Raw genomic sequence first — 18666 nt, 5'->3', positions numbered from 1 at the left:
GAACAAAGGTACTTGTATAAGTTTGTCAATTTCGGGAACCGGGTTCAATCATCTGAGTTACGGTCTTTCCCAATGGTAAATATACTTCACACCCAAGCTAGGGCTATTGCCTTTAACAAAGCAATTCCTTACTTTTATTACTTTCAACAATTTCATATAGTTATTTACCTTTATACCTTCTTGATGGCAAACATGCCCTTAGGCTCTCATATATATGAGAGTTATCGTTCGACGACTTAAAAAGAAGTCATGTCTGTACGGAGCCCTCTCGCTCGAGCTAGAGCTGTATCGCTCAAGGGAGGGCACATCCATTTTTGAGGCATTTGTGGCTTAAGCGAGAGCTGTCTCGCTTAAGCGACAAAACAATCAGTTCTCCTGGTGCTTATTTTAGCTCAAGCGAGAGTTGTCTTGCTCAAGCGAGAAGAGCCTGAATATTATTTTAATTACTTTTCTCAAGGAAAATATTTGTCATTTATATTACATGTTTTTAAACCTTGAATTTAACAATTTCACATACATATCATTCCCATGATAATCATTCAAACATTATAATTCAAGAGTAAACATGGTATTTGCATATATAAACTTAACATAAATCGGTATAAGAAATATTGTTGTACTTAATCCAAACAAACAGGCAATTGATTAAGTACAAGCTTTCTTAATACCCAAGGCATCTCCAAACTTGTGAGGGAGTTTGGGCTACCGGATCGAAACACTCCACTGTTTTCGATCCCAATGCATTTTAGTTTCTCGAGTGGTGTTCCTTCATGGATAACTACCACAATACTTGATATTTTTAGCTAGCCTAAACATACCACTTAAGAAAGTATCCGTTTTTCATTAAAAAAAGTTCTTAACAATATATAATAAATAACAAAATGAATCCGTTATAATTTCTCATGCATGATAATTAGTAATAAACTTCAATTAAAATAAAGGATACATTTTTGAAAATAAATTATAATAAAGATGTAGGAAATATCATGATTTCAGTTATTTTTCATGGACCCTTTTTTGAAATATCGTGATACACCACAACTAATAGTTAAGAGTAAAATCCCAAATTTAGTAAAAATAAAATAATAAATAAAATCTTTTCGTATAATATAAAATTCATATTATTTAGAAAAGTAATAAGTTTAGAATATTTGAAATGATATTAACATCATTGATAATAATTTTTATTTTTAACTATACATAACCAATACCAAATCAAATAAGCATATTTCTTTTCTTAATTAATTTCAAAATATGAAAAATATTATCACATCAAGGATGAAGGAAAGGCCATGGGTACTCACCTCTTTTCCACAACTCATCATTCGAACATTCTTGATATATCGTTTCTGTTTTTAAAACAATTTAAATACACTCAACCAATCAAACAAATTTCTACCAAGAACTATGTAAGTCTGCATTCTCGATTGCATAAAATCGAGACATGTGAATACTATAAGAACAAAAAATAATGTGCATATGATTACAATTAGAATTTAGGTATATAAGCTTATGAAAAGATTTCATTTCACAATTATGCATGAAAGAAAATCAGAAAGTAGTACAATTAAATAAATAATTTTGATCATTAAGATAAATCAATCTTTCAACATTAGGTTTTGGAAACAATATATATATATATTCCACACAAACAAAACAAAATCTAATTAAATGAAATCTCGTGTCTTTTCTTTAAGGTTGAATAAGAATGACAATATTTGCCACTATCAATGTCATATATTTGCCACCAATGAATACATATAATATTGGTTATAGAAGATTTTTTCTATTTCGATCTAGCAACATTATTGTTTGCTAGGTTTTCACATTCTATCCAATCCAAAATAACTGTCTAAAATACTTTTAGTCCCGTATTATTCCTGAAGTCAAACATAATATTAATGCACAACTCAAAGAAAAGTTTTTATGAAACCTTGCATGTTTCGAGCAAGGTGAGTCTCATGTGAAAACTAAATTTACCAAGGTGATTGGTATTTGTTAAATGATAAATAAGAAAACTATAAAAGAGATAGCATTTGAATTGTTAATAGCATAATGAAAACCCACTCTTAAGTGAAGTTGGGGAAAATGGGGTCTCTACTTGTCTCAGGTTCTGTTTGTCTTGCATTGGCCTTAATATTCTTCAGTTTACCATCTGTAGAAAATGATGTTTATCTTCCATCAAAGTCAAGTCGCAAGAAACCCTATAAACCACCCCTCATTCTTATCCCAGTGATCGTCACTCCACCATCATCTCCAGGACAAGATCCTGAGCCCCACTTTCCACCACAACCATCTGAAACAAATGACATTTACCTTCCATCAAAGTCAAGTCGCAAGAAACCCTATAAACCACCCCTGATTTCTATCCCGATGATCGTCACTCCACCCTCATCTCCAGTACAAGAGCACGAGCCCCACTCTCCACCACAACCATCCGAAGCAAATGACATTTAGCTTCCATCAAAGTCATGTCACAAGAAACCCTATAAACCACCCCTAATTTCAATCTCGGTGATCGTCTCTCCACCATCATCTCCAGAACAAGAGCAGGAGCCCCAATCTCCACCACAACCATCCGAAGCAAATGACATTTACCTTCCATCAAAGTCAAGTCGCAAGAAACCCTATAAACCACCCCTCATTCATTTCCCGGTGATCGCCTCTCCACCATCATCTCCAGGACAAGACCAGGAGCCCCAATCTCCCCCACAACCATCCGAAGCAAATGACGTTTACCTTCTATCAAAGTGAAGTTCCAAGAAACCCTATATACCAACCCTCATTCTTATCCCAATAATCGTCACTCCACCATCATCTCTAGGGTAAAAATATTTTGTATTGTCATCTAATTATTATACTAACTATAGGAAAATTAAACTCTAATCCTAATTTGAAACAAAAGTTCATGCTATGAGACATCCTTTCAGTATTCAATACTTTATGGTTTTGTTTATGTATTGTGGAGTTTTAATAAAGGGCATTGCCCCCTCTTATGTATCTGCACTTGCTTTCATGCATTATAATTTTAAATGTGTGGAAGGCAAAGCAATATATAAAATAGTAATAAATATATAGTCTTTCATACTTGGAACAAGTCCCTCTTTATTTTGTGATGTTGAGTGAGAGTCTCTAACTAGTTGAAGGGTGAACATAGTTTTAATTCATCATAAAATATAAAAATGATGTTTGTCAATTTGAGAACGAATATGAAGGTCATGTAATTGTAATAATAATTATTTTAAATAATGGTTATGATGGGTTGCGATTATGTAGAATTTTCCGTCGTAGCAGAAAGATTATGGGAAATGTAACAAATATGGCCATAATGGTGATGATGATAATTTTTGAAAACTCCAGAACCAGGATATAACAACCACAATTACAGGGTACAAATTTAAATATTTGATGGGTCATTTAAGTAGCTCTAAAATGTGATATTGTCAAAATTAATGTGTAATTACCATTCCGATTCTGAGATAATACACACACAAGACACTAACTAGTAGTTTAAAGATAATACATATGATTGTAAAGCAGAACTACTAAGGTCTTTTGGGGAGGTATCCCCACAAACTATAAGTAATATCATAGATAAAGTTGTCACTAGTTTATAAAAAAATATCCAAGGTCAAGGTACAATTGTTTTTGAAACTTTCTAATTTATATAATTTTCATGTTGAGTTATGCTAATTACAAATATTTAATTTATAGCTTCATGAAGTAACATGCATAAAGCCAATAGAATGGTATTTTATGTTTAAGAAGCCGAAGATAAATCTTTTTTTCTAATCTTACTCTTTATTTAAAGGTAGAGTTAGGTTTTAAACATATAATGAGAGATGCAGCTAATGAAAGAGCTTTCCGAAATATGAATATTACCGTTAATCATATACAAAATCACATAAGAGATGAATGATCATATGAATGATTGATTAATGATATATACTTTGATATTCTTCATATTATTTAAAGTGATAACAACATTAGATATTTCCATAACATGCAAAATTCGTAAGATCAATTATGAAAATCTATTCTAGATTTTATTCTATATTATACTTTCATTACTGTGGTACATTGTTAATATTGTATAATATTTTATAGACTTTACCAATAGTAAGGGTTGTGTCTCTTATACTAACAGTAGTAGTTATCATGTTCATTATAAAAATTTATTATATTTGTAAGGAAATTTCTAATATGTGGCATATAGCATTATTAAATAAACTGAGGTAGCATACTAGAGGAATGTATTTGTCCATTTATGTTTGTCTGTTTATTTATTATTTATATTATGTCATGTTAATAAATGTCAATATTAGTTAAGATATCAAATTTGAAATTAAATAATAAAAACCAATACATGAAAATGCGACTTTTAAGTTTTGCAACACTAAATTCATGCTTTGATTTCATAAGACGTGTAAGGGGCTTTATTCAATTTATATTTACACTCATTTAGTTAATGATTTTATCTTTCCAATTAATAAATAGGGTTATTTTTCTAATTCAAAAGAAGTTCTTGTGTATAAAATTTTGAAAAAGCCATATAAGAAGAACTTAACTAAAACTTCAAAAGATTTATATAAAATGGATCACACATTTATTTTATTATATACTATTTTTACTTTTCAATCCTTCCTATTTTAGGATATTAGTTGACATTTCTCTTTTAATTTTGTAGCTATTTTTTTATGAATATCAAATATACCTCAAAAGTGCAATGTTTTTCCTGGCCAGTAGTATTACTCCAAGACACATAGGTCTGGTTGAAAAATATTTAATGTGGCTTTATGAAGTTAAAGTCGACTATGATGGTTAGGTCCACCTCATTTCATATTTATTTAGTCCTTTGACTACATGTATTTATTTTTTGTTTATATATGTGTATACTAAAGATTACTGAGTCTCTAATACAAAAAGAAAGTTAACTAAGTCTCTCAAAAAATTCTTTAATGTTTTTTTAATGATTGTTTTTACACATAGAAGATGATTTTAAACTTATAATGTAATTAATAAAAATTGAAATAATTCCTATATCTATAAATAGTATAGAAATTAGTAATTATTAGAAAATAAATTAATATGCATAAGGATATACACTATGAAAAACATAAAGTTGTTGTCATAATATATAGACTATTACAATTGCCAATAACAAAACTCAATAGCATTATTAGTCTATCACGCTACACTAGACATATTAAAAACATTCCAAGATTAATTCAATGAAAACTTGTTTCATGATATCTATTTGAAAATATTTTCTACTACCACATGCAAGTTGCGCATCTTCTAGACAAGCATTTGGTAAATTGTGAATTTCGGATGAATCACATAAAATAATTTGGATTTTCAAAAATATTTATATAGATTTTAGATGTATGATATCCATATTCAAAAATAGTTTTTATTCTGTAAAATATTTATTTAATGTTGTGAACATATGTCAATTAATTTAAAAGTACCGAGAAAAAAAGAGATAACATTTTCTAAATTATTATCCTAGAAAATACCTTAGTTGCATAAATGATCCAGGACAAAAACGGTTGTGGCATTTTTGAAATTATTTTCACATAAAAGATCTTAGTTTTAAAAATAAGGATATATAAAACTATTCCAAATTTCATATTTTGACAATCGATATTGAAAATTAAGTGCACGAATGTTTAGACCTCGATTGTAATATGACTATATTAATATTACAATCTTAGTACGAGTGTATATATTAATTTATATATGGTGTATACCTATGTACTACAAGAATAATTTAATCATAAAAATCATAAAAAAAACATTATACATATTTATAAGAAAAGAGACAATGAACAAAGAAAAGAGAACACTAGTTACGGTCCATCTTCGATGTTCCGTAGCTTCCTCATAGCGATAAATTGAAAGAATACATTTATAGTTGGATACGACAACAGGAAAGGGGGAACATAAACAAACAAACTCCTCACTCTTGTATAAAGAAACATGTCTTGCTTCTATTATTGGAATGTCAAGTTTGATTTCAATATTAAGCAAAACTTATCAATCGAGTTGTATTTGTTTTAGATATGTGGCAACTGCTAAGAAGATATGTAATATAGTTAGCATGTCTAAAATACTATTTGAATAGACTTACTTGTTAAACCCATACTAAATTGATTACTGAATCAATCTTTATTTTTTGGGTTTCATTTCTTTGCAAAAGTCTAACAATAACGATCTTATGAGTTCAACTCATCACAATGTTATAAATGTAATGAATACTTAAAGACCAAATTTTTAGTGTTTGCATTTTCTTCATCAAATACTCACATAGAAAAAAGTAGGAGGATATAAAAAGACCTATGAATTGAAAAGCATAAAACAAGCTCATTTTCATTATAAGACATGTTTTGTAGAATTAAACACTTTTACAAAAGTTAATATTATCAAAAAAAATATTAGATTGAGAATTGGATGAATGATTGCAATTAGTGTAATCTCTATTCTTTATATGTGGGTTGAGAAGCGGCCTTGTTCAATAGTATTGCCTTGACCATATCCCGAATTAGGGAAAGAGATCTACAATTTACTTGTTATATTCGAATATCACTTAATTAAAATTAAACCAACTCATTAACCAATTTTCCACCACGAAATATATAGTCTTGATTATCCTATTGCATCTAAGGACACTTTGTAGCTATATAAAATCATGTCATTCACCCTAATTCAATATTTAATACATAAATTAAGGATATAAACTGGTCCATGCGATTAGCGAAAGTACTGTTTAAATATGGGTGTTTTGGGTGCTAATATGTTGTTCGATGCATAATGAACTCCCAAACTTAGATCTCTAGTTCTATGGCCGTATTTTCCAAGTTGAACATAAAGATAGTTTTATAAGTTTTGACCCCAAAATTATGTAGCAGCAACTCTAAATCATTTGGAGTAAGGTTGAGTTGCTTTTCGCATCCTCCTAAGTCATGTTATAGATAATCCATTGAAAATAAGATTGCGATACTCGCTACGCTTCTCGCCCATTTTTGTGATTTTCAATGTGTTCCCTTGCCACTCACATGCACCCTTTATCACCTACACCTTTCAACAACCAACATCTATGTCATGCTGAATTTCGTGCATCACCACCTTTGCTCCTACCATCGACAACTTGCCCTCTTTCTACGTGTGCATCATGTTTTTTCCTTACCAATTCTTACACGAATATGGTGCCTCTATAGCCCTCTATTTATGTGCAATGAGGTGCAATTAAACATCTTATTTCATTAATTTCTAATTTCCATGTTTATTATCAATAGTTATTAGTATAATAATAAATCTATGATAAAATTTGTATAAATAATAATTGTAATATAACAACAATCATATTTTTTAATTATAATACTAAGGTCAATATAAATTAATTAATATATGTTAGTAATTAATGAAAATTATTAAATAATTAGTTTATTTTAGTGATACTTTTTATTTTAAAAAAGTTCTTACCATATATAATAAATGATGAAAAAATAATAAAATGAATCTGTTATAATTTCTCATGCATGAAAATTAGTAATATACTTCAATTAAAATAAAGATCGCGATATATTTTTTGGTTATTTTTTCTGGACCATTTTTTGAAAGATCGCGATACACCGCATCTAATAATTAAGGCTAAAATCCCAAATTTAGTCAAAATAAAATAATAAATAAAATCTTTTTGTATAATATAAAATTCTTAATATTTTGTAAAGTAATAAGTTTAAAATATTTGAAATAATATTAACAACATTGATACTAAAAATAATTTTTTTAACTATACATAACTAATACCAAATCAAATAAGCATAAGTCTTTTCTTAATTAATTTCAAAAATAAAAAAAAATATTATCACATCAAGGATGAAGGAAAGGCCATGGGTACTCACTTCTTTTCCACAACTCATCATTCGAACATTCTTCATATATTGTTTTTTACTTTAAAACAATTAAAATACACCCAATCAATCAAACAATTTTCTACCAAGAACTATGTAAGTCTGCATTCTCGATTGCATAAAATTGAGACATGTGAATACTATAAGAACAAACAATAATGTGCATATGATTACAATTAGAATTTAGGTATAAAACTTGTGAAAATATTTCATTCCACAATTATGTATGAAAGGAAATCAGAAAGTAGTACCATTAAATAAATAATTTTGACCATTAAGATAAATCAATCTTTCAACATTAGGTTTTGGAAACAATAGATATATTCCACACAAACAAAACAAAATCTAATTAAATGAAATCTCATATATTTTCTTTAAGGTTGAAGAAGAATAACAAGTAATCTTGTATGATTCCGGTGGACATATACCATGTATATCCACTATCAATGTCATATATTTTCCACCAATGAGAAACAAATACCTCATATACTCTTATAACCTTCTCTTAATTTAATTTATCACGAGCTAGTTGTTTTTAATGGTCGCAATAAAAACATATAATATTGGTTATAGAAGATTGTTTTTCTATATCGATCTAGAAACATTATTGTTTGCTAGGTTTTCACATTCTATTCAATGCAAAATAATTGTCTAAAATACTTTTGGGCCCGTATTATTCCGAAAGTCAAACATAATATTAATGCACAACTCAAAGATAATACACTTGATTGTAAAGAAGAACTACTAAGGCTTCTTGGGGAAGGTATCCCCACAAACTATAAGTAATATCATAGATAAAGTTGGCACTAGTTTATAAATAAATATCCAAGGTCAAGGTACAATTTCTTTTGAAACTTTCTAATTTATAAAATTTTCATGTTGAGTTATGCTAATTACAAATATTAATTTATAGCTTCATGAAGTAACATGCAAAAAGCAAATAGAATGGCTTTTATTGTTTAAGAAGCTGAAGATAATTCTTTTTTTTATAATCTTACCCTTTACTTAAATTTAGAGTTAGGTTTTAAACCTATACTGAGAGATGCAACTAATGAAAGAGCTTTCCGAAATATGAATATTACCATTAATCATATACAAAATCACATAAGAGATGAATGATCAAATGAATGATTGATTGATGATATATACATTGATATTCTTCATATTATTTAAAGTGATAACAACATTTGATATTTCCATAACATGCAAAATTCGTAGGATCAATTATGAAAATCTATTCTAGATTTTATTCTATATTAAACTTTCATTATTGTGGTACATTGTTATTATTGTATAATATTTTATAGACTTTACCTATAGTAAGGGTTGTGTACCTCTTATACTAACAATAGTAGTTATCATGTTCGTTATAAAAACTTATTCTATTTGTAAGGAAATTTCCAATATGTGCCATTTGGCATATGTTAAGGAATAGAACTTATAACCCATTATTTAATAAACTGAGGAATGTATCTGTCCATTTATATTTCAACATATGGCACATTCTCAATCACTGCCTGCTTTTAGTTTCCAATCGTTTCGGTGTTAAGTATCTTTCCTTTGTTGTTGTCTCCATACGGGACAAACTTTTTTTCTTTCAAGGATAGATCTAGTAATTTTGATCTATCTCCTGTCATATGTCTCGAACATCCACTATCAAGATAGCAATATTGTCCATGTGCTCGTAGACATTCCTGCAAAATAGATCACTTGCCTTTTTCAAGTACCCAAGTTATATTGGGTCCTTTTCTGTTAGTAACAGGTAGTCATCTCCCTTTTTCGTCCAGACATATACACCACTAGGTATACCATATTTCCTAATGGAACCAGAGTAGGAAGTGTGGCCATGTGTGCCACAACAAAAGCATGTAGGAACCTTCTTATTAAAATATTTCTTATTAGGCCGATTAATAGGTCTCGTATATGGTCTTCTCCTACGCATATGGGGAATATATCCTAGTCCGGTATGGTCACCAACATTTCTAGTTTGGCTGAGCATAGTGTCTAACATGTTTTGACTCTGTGAGTTTTGCGAGTTTTTCATTGAGTCTCAAATTTTCATTTTTCAAAGTCTCGCAAGAATCACAAACAGATGATTGCATAAATTATCATTAGAGCAATTGCATGCATTACAGGAATATATCAGATCTAATGTTTCATTTTCTAGTTTTAGTTCATCTAATTCTTTTTGTAATAAAACTATTTTATGTTCATTTAGAAGGATTACTCGTTTTCTATCAGAACTAATTCTAGCTAATTTCTTTAATTCATCATGCAATTCGACATAAGCATTATACAAGTCCTCATAAGGAGGAGAATCATCAGATGAAGTAGATGAGGTGTCAGAATATACCTCGTTGTTTACCTCCTTTGAATTTGAGCAACAAGCATCATTTGTTATGGTCATTAAGCATAGCTTGGTTGTCTCCTCTTCATCTTAGGTGTTTGATGTCGTATCATCCTCTGGTACGTCCTATACGATGTAGGCCTTCTTCGACTTGAAGTCTCGAGGAGTGCTCTTATCTGAATCAACCTTTTTGAGGTAAGTAGGACATTGAAACCTCATGTGTCCTAGCTTACCATACTCGTGGCAAGTGAAGTGCTCTTTGTTACCCTAGCCTTTTCTAGTTGACTCATGCGCTTCTTTCTTCTGGAAATGTTTCAAGCCTCCTTTCTTTAGGAATTTCCCAAATTTTCGTACGAGAAGGCTCAAAGTTTTATCATCTTTTTTCTCTTCTGTAGATTGAGACGTTGTTGCTTTGAGAGATATATTTTTATTTTTGTTATCTGATTCTTCGTGCATTGTCAAGCGTCCAAGCTCCATCTCATGCTCTTTAAGTTTTCCAAATAATGTCGCCAAAGGCATGGAGTCAAGATCCTTGGATTCCATGATATCTGTAACTTTAGGTTGCCATCTCCTGTCAAGACAACGTAAAACTTTATTAGTAAGTTCTCCTTTGGTAAATTATTTATCTAGAGCAACTAAAAGGTTTACTATATGAGTGAATCACTTTTGCATGTCACTGATAGATTCACTTGGTAACATACAAAACAGCTCATACTCATGTGTCAGGGCATTCAACCTAACACTCTTGACTTTGCTAGTGCCTTCGTGAGTCACTTCTAAAGTGTCCCACATTTTCTTGGCACTTTGACATTACGAAACCCGAAAGAACTCATCATATGATAGGGCCGATGTGATGATGTTTTTAGCATGTAGGTTGTATTGAACCTTTTTACGTTCATCATCAGTCCATAGACTTTTTGATTTTCCTTTCGGTTCATCGTCCACTAAATATTGTGGAACGAAAGGCCCATTGACTATGGATTCCCAAATATCTGAGTCAATGGCTTCTATGAATATTAAATGATAAACTACCTATATGTTATGCTTATCAACTATACATGTTTTACCATTATGTTATGCCTAAGATGCACAAATAACATATATGATTAATGCATGACCATATAATAATCTAGATGACATGTCTCATGTAAATGACATGATTGTTTTTAGAACTTGTGAGATTTGCATCTAGGTTTACCTAACCTAGACTCAATAACTAATGTGAGATTTGCATCTAAGATTATTAATGATTACTCTATTTCTGATTCTAGTCTAGACATGAAGCTCTTGCGTTCTTGACATGTTGGTTTGTTGAGTTATCTTTAAGCTTTCACTAAGTCCTTGTCTTCATCAAAATGTAGGCAAGCTAATAGTGCTATCTTGACACTTTGCACTTTCATTGCATTCTTACATATAGTTCTTGATTTCTTTTGAGGGGAAAGTGAGGAAAATGTTTTTTTCTAAAAAGAGGGCAAATCAATTTTTGGAAAACCTAATGCATTAACTTTCATTTAGAATTAGGTTCTTGTGAATTTTATGCTTTGTGTTTTAGATTGAGTTTTAATAGTTGAATCCGAGTATTAAGTACTCAAGTCAACTAAATATATTTTGTTTTGAAGAAGGAGGTTGATCTCTTTGTGAATTGTTTCACTACAAGAGAGATCTTGATAATCTTCACAGAGACTAAGAGGTCTTAGTTCTAGCGATACCAAGGCTGGGGCCGAACCGCGAAAGGATAGGAGATCTTAGTAGGCGATTTAGTTAGGTCAAACCTGGTTTGTCAAGCTCATAAGTTCTAAGAAAGAATCGGCTTAGTTTTTCTATTTTTATAATTGGAAGTGTGTTGGTAAACTTACAATTGTAATAGTGAAGAAAAATCTCCCGAGATTAGAAGGGGAGGCCTGGATATAGTTTGCAGTGGACCTCAAACGATCGAATCAGGATAAAAATTCCATGTACACCTCTCTGTCCCTAATCTCTTTACTTTTATTCTTTACTTTGTTGATTAATTGTGTTAATATGAGTTGCATGTTATAATATGTTTTATTGTCTTTCTGTAACTTCAACAATCAATCAATTGTGTAAAGATTTGGTAATTAGTGACTTGTTGTACAAGAAAGCAAAGAATCAAGTAGTCCAAGTGTCTGGATAATCAATTATCCACAAGCATAAATGATTAAGTCCAAGCATTGTTTAATCGATTAACACCAAGCTTAATCGGTGAAATGCAGTTTGTTTTAGTTTTGCACAAATTATAAGAAAAGTGGAGTAAGTGTTCCATGACACCTATTCAATCCCGCTTCTAGGTGTGTTCTGACCTGCTAATACCCAACACTTTCACACTACTACACTTTTCCAGTAACAAGAACAATTCTTTTCTATTGTGTAAGATCAGACAATGCAGTGAACACAGAGCATACTAAGAATTTTCTATTAAATCATATGGCTTAACATGTGTGAGCTCTAATACCACTCATTGGACCAGACTACGACCGAGGAGCCTGCAACCACTGGGGAGTTCCACTGTTAACGGGCATGGGAAGAGTGGAGAGCCACAAGTGAGACACCACGTCTTGAACCAAAACTTTAGGGCATTAGTTCCATGAGTTTTTCTTACTTATAAACTCTTTCACTTCTCCTCGCATATACAATGTGAGATTCACGCTTGAATAAACTGAACAATAAATCTAATATGATTGGCATATTGATCATAAATGATATTTTTGTCAAAATTTTAAATAATATTATTTTTTTAATTTGCTTTGAGTCATTGTTTAGTTTAAATGTAAAATTAGAAATAGAATTATTTTTATGAATTAAATATTTGGTCTTAATTACCTCATTTTTCTAGTTTCTATTTTTGTGTTTCTATATTTTCTTTAACACAATGATATTTTTCCTATTTCTTTATACGTGAAAATTAATAATCAAAATATTCAATAGTTATGATTATTATATAATATATCTTATGTTTACGGTAGGTGTATTATTTTAATTAAGAAAATTTTGATGATGTCTTACTAGGGTATGACATTGTCTATGGTTTAGTTTAAGGTAACATTCTATGGGAATGAAGAATAGATAACAGAATAATCTATTTGGATGGGTAGAGCATTACATTCTGAAGGTAATTATTTGAATGAGCGACAAATTTATAATATGACAAATTTTGTAAGAATGTTAGGTAGTCAAATTTGAAAATTAACTCTCTTTTTTATGGACATATGACAGACCTCATTTTTTACAATGAATAAGAGATGAGAAAATTTTCAACTTTTTTTCTAAAAAAAAAAATAAATGCTAAGAAAATTTGTGGTTGAAAATACTTATCAAAAATATTAGAAATTGACTAGCTAGCTTATAAGGATCTGATAACCTTATTAAACACGTGATGTAAAAAAATTTAAATGTCGTCTAATATTAAAAAATTAGAAAATGAAGAAATTTGTCTTTTTCAATAAAATTGGAAGAACTCTAGCTCTTCAAATGGAAAAAGATTAAAACGGCGGGTAGATTTTTTTTTAAGTAGTTAGAAAATATTATACAGTCAAAACACGATTAAGGGGCAAATATGTAATTGAACAAGTGTAATTTGTATATTCTGATTGTGCTCTTTACTATATTATATGTTTTTATGTTTTCATTTGTAAGGTACAAGTTGCTAATAATTTTATAACACACGTTGCAAATTATTTTGTAAAACATGTAGATAATTTTATAACATACATGTGGTATAAAATGGAATGAAATTTAATTGGATTTGATACATTTCCTTAATTAGGAATTCTATTATGTCAATAATTGATTGAAATTACACTATGTAGAATGGAAAAAATATTATGGTGAAGTTGAAAACTTTGAAGGAAAGTAATGTACATCTCTTCATAGAAACTTTGAGAAATTTATAACCATAAGTTAAAAAATTTACAAAAACTTTGTATATATACTTAATATCTGAAAAAGAATAATGTGGGTCAACAGATACAGAATTCTAATCGATTTGCTAGTATAGTAATAGAGTTAAGGAGAACTTTATACATAAATGGATATCAAAATGAAGTGATTAACTACTAAAAATTCATTATTGTTATCTTCTTCTACTATATAAGATGAGGTGTCAGAATATACCTCGTTGTTTACCTCCTTTGAATTTGAGCAACAAGCATCATTTGTTATGGTCATTAAGCATAGCTTGGTTGTCTCCTCTTCATCTTAGGTGTTTGATGTCGTATCATCCTCTGGTACGTCCTATACGATGTAGGCCTTCTTCGACTTGAAGTCTCGAGGAGTGCTCTTATCTGAATCAACCTTTTTGAGGTAAGTAGGACATTGAAACCTCATGTGTCCTAGCTTACCATACTCGTGGCAAGTGAAGTGCTCTTTGTTACCCTAGCCTTTTCTAGTTGACTCATGCGCTTCTTTCTTCTGGAAATGTTTCAAGCCTCCTTTCTTTAGGAATTTCCCAAATTTTCGTACGAGAAGGCTCAAAGTTTTATCATCTTTTTTCTCTTCTGTAGATTGAGACGTTGTTGCTTTGAGAGATATATTTTTATTTTTGTTATCTGATTCTTCGTGCATTGTCAAGCGTCCAAGCTCCATCTCATGCTCTTTAAGTTTTCCAAATAATGTCGCCAAAGGCATGGAGTCAAGATCCTTGGATTCCATGATAGCTGTAACTTTAGGTTGCCATCTCCTGTCAAGACAACGTAAAACTTTATTAGTAAGTTCTCCTTTGGTAAATTATTTATCTAGAGCAACTAAAAGGTTTACTATATGAGTGAATCACTTTTGCATGTCACTGATAGATTCACTTGGTAACATACAAAACAGCTCATACTCATGTGTCAGGGCATTCAACCTAACACTCTTGACTTTGCTAGTGCCTTCGTGAGTCACTTCTAAAGTGTCCCACATTTTCTTGGCACTTTGACATTACGAAACCCGAAAGAACTCATCATATGATAGGGCCGATGTGATGATGTTTTTAGCATGTAGGTTGTATTGAACCTTTTTACGTTCATCATCAGTCCATAGACTTTTTGATTTTCCTTTCGGTTCATCGTCCACTAAATATTGTGGAACGAAAGGCCCATTGACTATGGATTCCCAAATATCTGAGTCAATGGCTTCTATGAATATTAAATGATAAACTACCTATATGTTATGCTTATCAACTATACATGTTTTACCATTATGTTATGCCTAAGATGCACAAATAACATATATGATTAATGCATGACCATATAATAATCTAGATGACATGTCTCATGTAAATGACATGATTGTTTTTAGAACTTGTGAGATTTGCATCTAGGTTTACCTAACCTAGACTCAATAACTAATGTGAGATTTGCATCTAAGATTATTAATGATTACTCTATTTCTGATTCTAGTCTAGACATGAAGCTCTTGCGTTCTTGACATGTTGGTTTGTTGAGTTATCTTTAAGCTTTCACTAAGTCCTTGTCTTCATCAAAATGTAGGCAAGCTAATAGTGCTATCTTGACACTTTGCACTTTCATTGCATTCTTACATATAGTTCTTGATTTCTTTTGAGGGGAAAGTGAGGAAAATGTTTTTTTCTAAAAAGAGGGCAAATCAATTTTTGGAAAACCTAATGCATTAACTTTCATTTAGAATTAGGTTCTTGTGAATTTTATGCTTTGTGTTTTAGATTGAGTTTTAATAGTTGAATCCGAGTATTAAGTACTCAAGTCAACTAAATATATTTTGTTTTGAAGAAGGAGGTTGATCTCTTTGTGAATTGTTTCACTACAAGAGAGATCTTGATAATCTTCACAGAGACTAAGAGGTCTTAGTTCTAGCGATACCAAGGCTGGGGCCGAACCGCGAAAGGATAGGAGATCTTAGTAGGCGATTTAGTTAGGTCAAACCTGGTTTGTCAAGCTCATAAGTTCTAAGAAAGAATCGGCTTAGTTTTTCTATTTTTATAATTGGAAGTGTGTTGGTAAACTTACAATTGTAATAGTGAAGAAAAATCTCCCGAGATTAGAAGGGGAGGCCTGGATATAGTTTGCAGTGGACCTCAAACGATCGAATCAGGATAAAAATTCCATGTACACCTCTCTGTCCCTAATCTCTTTACTTTTATTCTTTACTTTGTTGATTAATTGTGTTAATATGAGTTGCATGTTATAATATGTTTTATTGTCTTTCTGTAACTTCAACAATCAATCAATTGTGTAAAGATTTGGTAATTAGTGACTTGTTGTACAAGAAAGCAAAGAATCAAGTAGTCCAAGTGTCTGGATAATCAATTATCCACAAGCATAAATGATTAAGTCCAAGCATTGTTTAATCGATTAACACCAAGCTTAATCGGTGAAATGCAGTTTGTTTTAGTTTTGCACAAATTATAAGAAAAGTGGAGTAAGTGTTCCATGACACCTATTCAATCCCGCTTCTAGGTGTGTTCTGACCTGCTAATACCCAACACTTTCACACTACTACACTTTTCCAGTAACAAGAACAATTCTTTTCTATTGTGTAAGATCAGACAATGCAGTGAACACAGAGCATACTAAGAATTTTCTATTAAATCATATGGCTTAACATGTGTGAGCTCTAATACCACTCATTGGACCAGACTACGACCGAGGAGCCTGCAACCACTGGGGAGTTCCACTGTTAACGGGCATGGGAAGAGTGGAGAGCCACAAGTGAGACACCACGTCTTGAACCAAAACTTTAGGGCATTAGTTCCATGAGTTTTTCTTACTTATAAACTCTTTCACTTCTCCTCGCATATACAATGTGAGATTCACGCTTGAATAAACTGAACAATAAATCTAATATGATTGGCATATTGATCATAAATGATATTTTTGTCAAAATTTTAAATAATATTATTTTTTTAATTTGCTTTGAGTCATTGTTTAGTTTAAATGTAAAATTAGAAATAGAATTATTTTTATGAATTAAATATTTGGTCTTAATTACCTCATTTTTCTAGTTTCTATTTTTGTGTTTCTATATTTTCTTTAACACAATGATATTTTTCCTATTTCTTTATACGTGAAAATTAATAATCAAAATATTCAATAGTTATGATTATTATATAATATATCTTATGTTTACGGTAGGTGTATTATTTTAATTAAGAAAATTTTGATGATGTCTTACTAGGGTATGACATTGTCTATGGTTTAGTTTAAGGTAACATTCTATGGGAATGAAGAATAGATAACAGAATAATCTATTTGGATGGGTAGAGCATTACATTCTGAAGGTAATTATTTGAATGAGCGACAAATTTATAATATGACAAATTTTGTAAGAATGTTAGGTAGTCAAATTTGAAAATTAACTCTCTTTTTTATGGACATATGACAGACCTCATTTTTTACAATGAATAAGAGATGAGAAAATTTTCAACTTTTTTTCTAAAAAAAAAAATAAATGCTAAGAAAATTTGTGGTTGAAAATACTTATCAAAAATATTAGAAATTGACTAGCTAGCTTATAAGGATCTGATAACCTTATTAAACACGTGATGTAAAAAAATTTAAATGTCGTCTAATATTAAAAAATTAGAAAATGAAGAAATTTGTCTTTTTCAATAAAATTGGAAGAACTCTAGCTCTTCAAATGGAAAAAGATTAAAACGGCGGGTAGATTTTTTTTTAAGTAGTTAGAAAATATTATACAGTCAAAACACGATTAAGGGGCAAATATGTAATTGAACAAGTGTAATTTGTATATTCTGATTGTGCTCTTTACTATATTATATGTTTTTATGTTTTCATTTGTAAGGTACAAGTTGCTAATAATTTTATAACACACGTTGCAAATTATTTTGTAAAACATGTAGATAATTTTATAACATACATGTGGTATAAAATGGAATGAAATTTAATTGGATTTGATACATTTCCTTAATTAGGAATTCTATTATGTCAATAATTGATTGAAATTACACTATGTAGAATGGAAAAAATATTATGGTGAAGTTGAAAACTTTGAAGGAAAGTAATGTACATCTCTTCATAGAAACTTTGAGAAATTTATAACCATAAGTTAAAAAATTTACAAAAACTTTGTATATATACTTAATATCTGAAAAAGAATAATGTGGGTCAACAGATACAGAATTCTAATCGATTTGCTAGTATAGTAATAGAGTTAAGGAGAACTTTATACATAAATGGATATCAAAATGAAGTGATTAACTACTAAAAATTCATTATTGTTATCTTCTTCTACTATATATATATATAAGTCGAATAGGCTGGTAATTTTATATATAACATATAATTTTGACTTGTAAAATTTAGAAGGTTAATTTTATCCATATAATATTTTTATTCATTACATTATTTGATGTTGTGTAATTAAATCCAAAGTGAGCCACTCTTTTTCTTCAACCTTCTCACTTCATTCTTT

The 18666-nt window shown here is 30.2% G+C and overlaps 1 protein-coding gene across 1 annotated transcript; it reads left to right on the top strand.

Annotated features, from left to right (window-relative positions):
- Positions 1-2088: 2088 nt before the first annotated feature.
- Positions 2089-2754, top strand: LOC109341494 (proline-rich extensin-like protein EPR1). The gene is made up of 2 exons (XM_019579424.1): positions 2089-2400; positions 2482-2754. The coding sequence occupies exons 1-2, from the start codon at positions 2089-2091 to the stop codon at positions 2752-2754; spliced, it is 585 nt and encodes a 194-aa protein (XP_019434969.1).
- Positions 2755-18666: the final 15912 nt, after the last annotated feature.

Source organism: Lupinus angustifolius, unplaced genomic scaffold, assembly GCF_001865875.1.
Source record: "Lupinus angustifolius cultivar Tanjil unplaced genomic scaffold, LupAngTanjil_v1.0 Scaffold_481, whole genome shotgun sequence".
NCBI lineage: Eukaryota > Viridiplantae > Streptophyta > Magnoliopsida > Fabales > Fabaceae > Lupinus > Lupinus angustifolius.
This window is presented reverse-complemented; position numbering and strand designations above follow the sequence as displayed.

Excerpts from the sequence above, each read along its gene's own strand:
- LOC109341494 (XM_019579424.1), top strand. The coding sequence starts at position 2,089 with ATGGGGTCTCTACTTGTCTCAGGTTCTGTTTGTCTTGCATTGGCCTTA. Across the intron at positions 2,401-2,481 it reads TCACTCCACCCTCATCTCCA|AAACCCTATAAACCACCCCT; the intron begins GTACAAGAGCAC and ends TCATGTCACAAG.